The sequence below is a fragment of the Lissotriton vulgaris genome, chromosome 7 (genome assembly GCF_964263255.1).
Source record: "Lissotriton vulgaris chromosome 7, aLisVul1.2, whole genome shotgun sequence".
NCBI classification, from domain to species: domain Eukaryota; kingdom Metazoa; phylum Chordata; class Amphibia; order Caudata; family Salamandridae; genus Lissotriton; species Lissotriton vulgaris.
The window spans coordinates 862,342,521-862,352,905 of record NC_141695.1 but is presented as its reverse complement, the minus strand read 5'-3'; the positions used below and the strand labels follow the sequence as shown (position 1 = coordinate 862,352,905).

The 10,385-nt window shown below is 50.7% G+C and overlaps 1 protein-coding gene across 1 annotated transcript; it reads left to right on the top strand.

The window, feature by feature from the left end:
- The first annotated feature begins 510 nt into the window (after positions 1-510).
- On the top strand, positions 511-4,836 carry LOC147702578 (uncharacterized). Its single transcript, XM_086928805.1, has 2 exons — positions 511-1,747; positions 4,814-4,836. The coding sequence occupies exons 1-2, from the start codon at positions 511-513 to the stop codon at positions 4,834-4,836; spliced, it is 1,260 nt and encodes a 419-aa protein (XP_086784931.1).
- Positions 4,837-10,385: the final 5,549 nt, after the last annotated feature.

Sequence of the window (10,385 nt, the reverse complement as noted above, 5' to 3'; positions counted from 1 at the left end):
TGATCGAGTGCACAACTGCTTGTAGCGCGATTGCGCTTTCCGTCTTTGCGCCTTGCGAGCGTTTTTTTTCCTCTCTCTACGTCGGGTTTTCATTCCAGGTCTGCCGGCCTGCGGCGTGCGCTGAGTGCCTGAGGGCGTTAGGGGGCGGTGGAGTAGGAGGAGGCAGACGCGGCTTCGCCGCGCACAGGGAGCAGTCGAGTGTGTGCCCCAGGTAATACGCGCATGCGCGAGGAGCCGAGTTCCGTTTTTGAGTTTACCGGCTCCTCGCGTTTGGCGCGCTATAGACTGCATAAATCCCTGGCTTCATATTAACGATGACCGGAGCGTGTCCGGAACAGAGCTTTGCTCGAGGGGAGTTCTGTGAATTCTACAAGGGGTCTCCTTCCACCATAGATCGTCCTGCCTCTGTAGTGTGTGTGGCAACTGGAGTTGCTTTGTGTGTGTGTAGAGGCGACACCCCTGGGCTACTCCCCCCCCTTTAATCTCCTCCACACCTCCTGTAAATCGGATATGGCGTATTACGCCGAGGAGGACGACCAGTGGGTCGAATTTAATGAATATAAAGAGTATGAGCCTGAGGAAGAATTACTGGAGGAGAATCTAGGTGAGGCTCTGGCTACCCACGACCAGAGCTCTGTAAGCAAGGCCCTGATTAAGGCGTTAAAGCCTTTTACAAAGTCCCATCACTCGGGCAAGAGGAAGGGTAAATCCTCACGTAAGGGGGATACCTCAGATCAACCCCAGGCCCATAGGATAGCGGAGATGGCCAAGTCAGTGATGAGGGACCATGGCTCTATGGCCGTTCAGACCTCGGGGGACTCCTCCTCGACGCCGCCTGGTACGTCAGACTCAGATGTGGATTCCTTAGCTCCTAGAAAGAAGTTTAAGAAAACTAAACACACGGCTTACAAGGCGGACGATAGTCAGGTCCCTAGGAACCTTCTTTTTGACCCCAATAACATAGTTCACCCTAGATCCACGGAATGGGTGCCTTGTGTCGAAGTTGCGCATTATGTCGCCAAAAACTTGCGCCAGGGATTTGAGAGTGGGGTTCGTGCCACTCTGAGGTCAGAATGCCCCAGACCTTCAGTGACGGGGAAGGTGGCGGATACTCCGGACCTTGACCCCACTATGACTGCATTCATGAGGAAGTTTGCTAAGGATCCTAAAAAGGGACTGGATAGAGCATGGCGGGGGTGCCAGGACAAGCTTCTGGACATCTCTGGACCCCTTACTAAGATTCTTGAGGCGGCAGTCAAGGCCAAAGAACAGGGCGTGCCTATGGACACCTCTGACGTCATGGAATGGGCCCAGCGCGCTATGTGCTTTCTGGGAAACGCGAATGTGGCGTTGTCTACAGAGCGGAGACGCTCGTTTCTGATGCGAATCGATTCCCAATTGGCGGAGATGGCCACCAACGAACCTGGCGCCCTGGCTAACGGCATGCTCTTCGGAGACAAGTTTGTTAAAGAAATGGGCAAGTACGTAGCCACCTTTTCCGCGCTTGACAAGGCGCAGTCCACGATAAAGAGGGTGCTTAACACCGGTGTTTTTGACAGGGCCGGACGCCAGCGAGGTCGAGGGTCCGGCCGAGGTTCCAATCAGACCTCACGTGGAGGCGAACAGAGAGGCAGAGGATATCGACGCCCCAATTTCTACCCCTCCCGTAATCGGGGAGGTCGTGGTGGAGGACAGAGAGGAAATTACAGAGGACAACAAAATAACTCTGGAGACAATTCCTATTCAGGTACGAATTCTTTGTGCAACAGAACACAACTTGGGAGGCAGGTTGGCCTTGTTTGTCCACAGGTGGCGGGAGCTGACATCAGATCCCTGGGTGTTACAATCAGTCCAAGGGTATCAGATAGAGTTTTATGCCTCCCCCGCGCAGCGTCAAGCGCCCGCGCCACTGCATTTTTCCCTACTAGAACAGAGTTTCATAGACAGAGAGGTGCTGGCCTTGCTCGAGAAAGGGGCAATTGTGGAAACTTTGCCGCACGCTCACGGCTTTCTGAGCACGGTCTTCGTGGTCCCAAAGAAAGACCAGGGTTTTCGCTTAGTTTTAAACCTAAGGGATTTCAACGCATGGGTGGTGTATCGACACTTCAAAATGGAAGGCATACACCTACTGCGAGACATCCTGTTAGAACAAGATTGGATGGTACGTCTGGATTTGAAGGACGCTTACCTGACTGTGCCCATTTTTCCACCGCATCGACGGTTTCTTCAATTTCAATGGCGCAACAAGTGGTTCCAGTTTGCCGCCATGCCCTTTGGCCTCTCGTCCGCTCCTTGGTGTTTCACCAAACTGATGAAACCGGTGGTTCAATACTTGAGGGAGAGGGGAGTAAGGATGATCGTCTACCTAGACGACATCCTGATACTGGGGTCCTCTCCGGACATGGTATCCCTCCATTTGTCTTGGACGATTTACCTCCTTCAGGACCTGGGTTTCCTGTTGAATTTGCAGAAGTCCATTCTGACACCTTCACAAACGATGGAATTCTTGGGATTCCAGGTAGACTCGGTGAAGGCCCAATTGCTCCTCCCGCTCAAGAAGAGGTTGGCAATCAAGAAGGAATTGAGGAAAGCACTTGTCTCTCCGACAATTTCTTTGAGGACTTTGGCTCGCCTGGTGGGACTGTTGGCCTCGTCCATCTAAGCGATCTTTCTGGGTCCCTTACACTACAGGGCGATGCAACGTTTGAAGGACTTGCATCTTCGCAAGGGTGTGACTTACGCCCAGCAGGTTTTGCTATCGACGGACGCCCGCACGGAGATGAACTGGTGGTTGGAGCATCTGGAAGCCTGGAACGGCAGAGCCATCTTTGCTGCCACCCCAGAGGTTGTGATAGAGTCGGATGTGAGTCGATGGGGCTGGGGAGCCCGTTGCGGTTCGGTGGAGACTGGGGGCCGTTGGTCCCGCGACGAATTGAGGCTCCACATCAATTGTCTGGAACTCCTGGCGGGTTCTTTTGCAGTGCGGACGCTTTCCCCGCAGAAGATTTCCTGTTGTATTCTACTACGCATGGACAATGTGTCCGCGGTACGATACATCAATCGCCTTGGGGGCACCAGGTCTCGTCTCCTTGCGGAGATAGCCAAAGACTTTTGGCATTATTGCCCGGATCATCAGATATCGGTTACAGCGGAGTACATTCCGGGTTCAGTCAACGTGACAGCGGACTGGAACTCACGGTATTTGAGGGATGCCAGCGATTGGATGCTGCATCCCAGGATATTCAGGGCTTTGGACCATCTGTGGGGTCCGTGCGTGATAGATCTGTTTGCCTCACGGCTCAACAGACAGTTACCCAATTTTTTCAGTTGGCGTCCGGATCCGCTGGCGATCAGCTCGGACGCCTTTCTTCAGTCATGGACAATGGGCATTCTTTATGCCTTTCCCCCGTTTATCATGATCCCGAGGGTTCTTGCTCAGATTCGGAGGCAGAAGGCCGAGGTGATCTTGATCTCCCCATGTTGGAAAACCCAAGCGTGGTTCCCAGTCGCGATGAGCCTTGCATGCGCACCCCCGGTGCGAATCTCATCAATTCCAGACCTTTTGACGGATCCGGTGGGCCTTCGACATCCGCTGGTCCTTCTGGAACAGTTGTCTCTCATGGCGTGGAGACTTTCAGGAGACACTGGCAAATGCCGGGAGTTTCTCAAGACACTCTCTTTTTCTTGTCACAGGCATGGGCGCCTTCCACCCATAAGCGATATGAGTCTGCTTGGAGACGGTGGGTTGGTTGGTGTAACGAGCGGCAGGGAGATCCGGTGGGATCTCAGATCTCTATGATTGCGAATTTTTTGTCAGATTTGGCTCGTTCGGGCTTGGCGTACAGATCGGTGAACACTTTCCGGTCAGCCATTTCGGCGGGACATCCACACGTGGATGGTAGACCTGTTGGGGAACACCCACTGGTGTGTAAGGTTGTCAGGGGGATCCGGTTGAGGAACCCTCCTCAACCTAAGTATACGGAGCTTTGGGACGTTTCTGTTATCTTGCGTTTTTTGTCGGCGTGGCCGGCTAATGAGGGTCTGTCTAGGAAACAACTCTCAGCGAAGCTTACGATGCTGCTATGCTTGATTTCTTGTAGAAGGGTCTCGGACATTCGAGCGCTGGATTTGGCAGGTAGAGTATTTACTCCTACGGGAGTTTCCTTTACTATTTCAAAACGTACTAAAACACATTCAAAATGTATTTCTTACCCTGCCTTTCCTCACCACAGCAAATTGTGTGTAGTGAAATGTCTGAAAGTATATGAGGATTGTACTAGAGAGTTTAGGAAAGATTTTGGTCAATTATTGATTTCTCTACAGAAACCTTTCCGCCCAGTCGCCAATGCTACTCTGGCCAGGTGGGTTTCCTGGTTGTTGAGCCTGGCAGGTATTGATTCTTCCAAGTTTGGAGCTCATTCTGTAAGGGGGGCTATGGCCTCAAAATCATTTGGTGCCGGTTCTCGGCTTCAGGACATCATGACTGCGGCTGATTGGTCCTCTGAATCTACTTTTAAAGCGTTTTATCATAAACCTATTGTGGATGTGGCCTCGGTGGTGGTGGAGACACTTTAAACTAGCATAATCAGAGCCTCCGTGGACTGACATAGAATGAAAAATTGTCTAGCATTCGCGACAAAGAATTTTCAATTCTATTAAGGACACGGAGGCGAGGATTATCCCACCCGGGTGCCAGTGATGTACTTGGTATATCGATTTGAAGATGTGATGTATTTTCCCACCCAAATGATGTTATGGCTTGTTGTATTCCTTGCTGTTGGAATAGCCATTACGACATATTTTTTCGTTTCAGGAGATCAGCACAAACAGACCTGAATACGATTCCTGCGGACTGAGCTGGGTCTCAGCTGTGGAGCAGTTTTCCCCTTCGGACAAGAGAATGCGATAGTTGCCACGTTGGGCTACAGTCTTGGTTGGACTGCGGAGGACATCGCAAAGAAAGAGGAAGGTTCCGGTTTTACATGGACTATTATTGTATTGGACTTGATAATGATTGGTGCAGACTGTTGGAGGGGGTTGTCCTTCCGGGGTCATGCAAGTTTAAAGTTTACTATTGGCTGCTGTTTTGGTCAGTAAAGATAAGAGAAGCATAATCCTCGCCTCCGTGTCCTTAATAGAATTGAAAATTCTTTGTCGCGAATGCTAGACAATTTTTCATTCCACATTATACACACGGTATTGCTGATACGTTATGGTTTTGTAGAGACGTATCCTCACTTCGTTAGTTCTACCTCTTGCGCAGGTTGTACACAACTTGTGCTTTCTCTGCCACTCAGACCCCGGAAACAGAGGGTTGATTTGTTTCCTGTCTTTTTTAGCAAAAGGTGAATGGTAATGGAAAACAGACTCTGCACTATCGCTACAATTGATTTCGATTTTTTTTTAAAAGGGCAAAAGTGTTGTTTAAATATTGGTAAGCTTATTAAAGCTACCGGGGTGCAGTCAGGTTAGATCTTTTGGCCTGCGCGCTCCTGACTGCTGGTGCAATTTTTAAACTGTGCTTACTTTTAATTTTACTCGCGCTGTTGGTCATCGCGCTACAGAGCGGCTAGGGCTCATTTAAATCGCGCTGCTACCTAGGTGTCTGATTATTAGGCCGGGGAATTAGTTTAGGCTTACCTGCATTATAATTTGGCTTTCACCCGCATTTGGCGGGATACAGACAGTGTAGCGGGTCCGACCGCCATCTTGGGTGGGGGTCAAGGCCGGGAGCACTTCGGGCGCCATCTTGCTGAGGGCAAGGGACGCAGGAGGCGGACTTCCGCACTTGGTAAGCTTATTAAAGCTACCGGGGTGCAGCCAGGTTAGATCTTTTGGCCTGCGCGCTCCTGACTGCTGGTGCAATTTTTAAACTGTGCTTACTTTTAATTTTACTCGCGCTGTTGGTCATCGCGCTACAGAGCGGCTAGGGCTCATTTAAATCGCGCTGCTACCTAGGTGTCGGATTATTAGGTCGGGGAATTAGTTTAGGCTTACCTGCATTATAATTTGGCTTTCACCCGCATTTGGCGGGATACAGACAGTGTAGCGGGTCCGACCGCCATCTTGGGTGGGGGTCAAGGCTGGGAGCACTTCGGGCGCCATCTTGCTGAGGGCAAGGGACGCAGGAGGCGGACTTCCGCACATGGTAAGCTTATTAAAGCTACCGGGGTGCAGCCAGGTTAGATCTTTTGGCCTGCGCGCTCCTGACTGCTGGTGCAATTTTTAAACTGTGCTTACTTTTAATTTTACTCGCGCTGTTGGTCATCGCGCTACAGAGCGGCTAGGGCTCATTTAAATCGCGCTGCTACCTAGGTGTCGGATTATTAGGCCGGGGAATTAGTTTAGTCTTACCTGCATTATAATTTGGCTTTCACCCGCATTTGGCGGGATACAGACAGTGTAGCGGGTCCGACCGCCATCTTGGGTGGGGGTCAAGGCTGGGAGCACTTCGGGCGCCATCTTGCTGAGGGCAAGGGACGCAGGAGGCGGACTTCCGCACATGGTAAGCTTATTAAAGCTACCGGGGTGCAGCCAGGTTAGATCTTTTGGCCTGCGCGCTCCTGACTGCTGGTGCAATTTTTAAACTGTGCTTACTTTTAATTTTACTCGCGCTGTTGGTCATCGCGCTACAGAGCGGCTAGGGCTCATTTAAATCGCGCTGCTACCTAGGTGTCGGATTATTAGGCCGGGGAATTAGTTTAGGCTTACCTGCATTATAATTTGGCTTTCACCCGCATTTGGCGGGATACAGACAGTGTAGCGGGTCCGACCGCCATCTTGGGTGGGGGTCAAGGCTGGGAGCACTTCGGGCGCCATCTTGCTGAGGGCAAGGGACGCAGGAGGCGGACTTCCGCTCGGCCAAATACTATATAAGGATGGATGACCAAGCGCGCAGCGGTCACGCGCAGCGGGCGCGACGTAGGCGCGCCGGAGGTGCGCCAGAGGTAAGCCCGTTTGCACCCGTTCGCGCAACGGGCGCGCCTAGGGCCCCTCCCTCTGGTCTTCCGCATTCTTCCCGCCTAGTTTATTCTCGGGCTGCCCTTTTGAAACTAAGACCGACTCAGGCGCCCCCGACTCGGATGGCTACTGCTCCATCCCCGTCTCAATCTCTGTCTTGCGGACTGCTTAATGTTCGGTCGCTTTGCAAGCACCATACAGAGATTGCTTTCCTGATCGAATCCTCAAGGTTGGATGTGTTGTTTTTAACTGAAACTTGGACTCGGGAGGACTGTCTAGTTGAACTGGGACTGGCCTGCCCCCCAGGCTTTAAAATCATTCACACCCCTCGATTGAAGAACAGAGGTGGTGGAATTGGTATCATCTATAGAGAAACGTTGGGTCTCTTCCAGCTTAAAATTAGTGAGGTTTCGGGCTTTGAACTGATGGGATTCTCTATTAAAGACCTGGAGAGCTCCGGACGGACCACCCAGTCGACCCCAGCCAAGCGACCCAGTTCTTTGCTTGGGAGCTCCGAAGACTTCTTCCAGTCGACCCCAACTAAGACTTTTTCCTTGTCCCTCCTTTGAGGAATTCTGCAGCTTGGCACACACGGTAGCCTCGGGCTCTCCGCTCGACCCACTGCCTCCCAAATTCTGGAAGGCCTTCTACGCAGAACTTTTTCAGCCTCTGTATTCCATCTGTCTCCAGTCTTTGGAGTTGGCATCTGTTCCCTAGTGCTGGAAGCTAGCAGTAGTGTCACCTCTGCTCAAGAAACCAACGCTGGACCCTGCCTGCCTTTCTAACTATAGGCCAATCTCTTTGCTCCCATTTCCTATTAAGATCATGGAAAAATGGGTGACCCGCTCGCTCTCAGGCTTCCTGGAGAATATCGGTTGGTTCGACGAGGCACAGTTTGGCTTCCGCCCCGGGCATGGGACGGAGTCTGCACTGGTAACCGTATTGGACAACCTTCGTTCGCGTGTCGACAGTGGTCGGGCAGCCTTTCTAGTGCTGCTCGACATGTCGGCCGCGTTCGATACGGTCTGCCATCAGACCCTTATCAGGAGACTAGAGGAGTGTGGGGTCACAGAGGGTGCAAGAGACTGGCTGATATCCTATCTGGGCTGCCGGCAACAGCTGGTCTTGCTTCCTCCATTCTGTTCTGAGCCAAGGAAAGTTGGACAGGGGGTCCCACAGGGCTCGGCCATCAGCCCTATACTTTTTAACCTGTACCTTCGCCCCCGGTCCAGCTTATAAAATCTTTTGGTGTCTCGGCTTTTAATTATGCCGACGACACCCAGCTGGTCTTCTCTCTGGAAGGAAATAATGCGGTCCCGCTGGAGACATTTCACCGCTGTATGACAGCTACAGCGGACTGGTTACGGGCCAACTCCCTCCAATTTAACAGCTCAAAGACGGAGGTGCTCTATTGTTCCATAGACCGGATCCCGCGGGTACTTCCAGAGAACTTTTGGCCTGCCACCTTCCCCGAGCCAGTATCGGCGGCGGAATCAGCTCGTAACTTGGGGGTGATCTTCGGCCCAAATTTACAGCTTGACTTGCACGTCAATAAAACCATCTCTACGTGCATGATGCTGTTACGCATGTTGCGTAAAGTTCTGCCCCTTCTCCCCGCCCAGGCCAGGCCGGAAGTAGTTCGCGGTACCATACTAAGTCGTTTAGACTATTGTAATGCGCTACTTCTGGAGGCCCCAAAAAATCTGCTGGGGAAGTTACAACGGGTGCAGAACATGGCCGCCAAGTTGGCTCTTTCCCGTCCTAGGTCTAGCTCTTCCACTCTAGCTCTAAGAGATCTACATTGGCTCCCGGTACACCTGCGAGTGCTATATAAAGCCGCGTGTCTGGTGTTTAAGGCAGTACACCAACAGGGCCCAGTACCCCTGCGGAATAGGTTTGCCTGGTACTCTGCCTCGCGGCCCCTTCGTTCTTCTTCGGCACAACTGCTGGTAGTCCCGAGGTTTCAGAGAGTTAGGATGGGCGGCTGCTCATTTAGTGTTGCAGCGGCCAAACTCTGGAACTCCCTGCCTCTTTCTTTGAGAAGCCACAAGGACTATCTGCCGTTTAGGAAAGCGTTGAAAACGCATTTCTTTCCGAAAATTGTTTGAGCAGTGAGAAGTGCAACCGTCCGGAGTTCAAAGCGCCAGGATGCCCATTGGGTGACAGGTCTGCGCTCTACAAGTACACAAAATAAATAATAAATAAATAAACACATTTATTATTTATATTTTTTATCCACTTTTATTTTATAAGTTCCCAAAGTTTTTAGGCGATTTAAACTACTGGCTCAGGCACAGTTTTGCAAGTATGGCCAGTGATCTAGATAGGTGTGAAAATGACCAGTTGGTCACTTAGTAAGGTCGAAGGTAATACAGTTAAAGGGATGAAGGTCATTCCTCCATCTATTGACTTAAGATTGACATTGGTTTTTCAAAGGGAGGGGTAGTACTTTAGTATGTTTCCCATAGTGTGGGAACTGTAGAGTCTCAGGATTGTATGGTTTCAGCGGAGTTCATGGAGAAAAGAGGCTCAGCATTGTGAAGTTGTTGTGGTCACTACTCAGCGGTTCAGGCTGAGCCACGGAATATTATCATTGAGCCCATTAACATTTGTGTGTAAGCGGTGGACCCATCTTTGTTCCTTCTCTAATAGGATTTTCTCTGAGTTATGGTTCTTGGTGGGTAGGGTTTCCAAGATGACCCATCTCAAATCTTTCACTTTTTGTTTACTCTCGATGTAATGGTTGCTCATTTTAGTGGTATTGCATTGGCACCTGATGTTGCTCCTGTGTTCTACCATTCTCTGTTTAACTTTGCGGCAGGTCATCCCGATGTAACGTAAGTTACAGGGGCAGGTGATCATAAAAATCGCATGTGTGGTGTTGCAATTGGTATGATACCTGATGGTCCATTTGAAATCTGGGAGGAGTTGTAGTGTCTTTGTTACTGTGGTTAGTTCACATACAGAACACGATCCGCAAGGGTACAGGCCCATCACAGGAGGATTATTCCATAGTTGGGAGGTGAGATTGTTTCTTTTCACTGGTGCTGGTCTGGTGTGTACCAGTATGTCTTTTAGGTTACGTGTTCTACTGTTGGCGAATCTTGGTTTGGGCCAGGTAATAGTTCCTGATGTGATGATTCTCCAGTTTTTGTTGACATTTTCTTTATTTTATCTGATGCTGCATTGTAAGTGGTTACGCAGGTTACCACGTCTTTCTCCGCTGTTCTTGGCGTGGTATCTAGAAAACATTCTCCAGGTTGATTTGTTGCTCTTTTCTTACATTTCTTAATTGACCTCTCTGGATACTCTCAGTTTGGTGCACAGATCCTCTGCTTGACCCTTGTAGTCACATGTACTACTGAAGTTGTGTTTCAGGCGCAAAAATTGGCTGTAGGGCACGTTCTCCCTCAGGGGGCAGGGGT

Coding starts and splice junctions, on each gene's coding strand:
- LOC147702578 (XM_086928805.1), top strand. CDS start 511: ATGGCGTATTACGCCGAGGAGGACGACCAGTGGGTCGAATTTAATGAA. Junction 1,748..4,813: donor TGGAGACAATTCCTATTCAG/GTACGAATTCTT, acceptor TTTTCGTTTCAG/GAGATCAGCACAAACAGACC.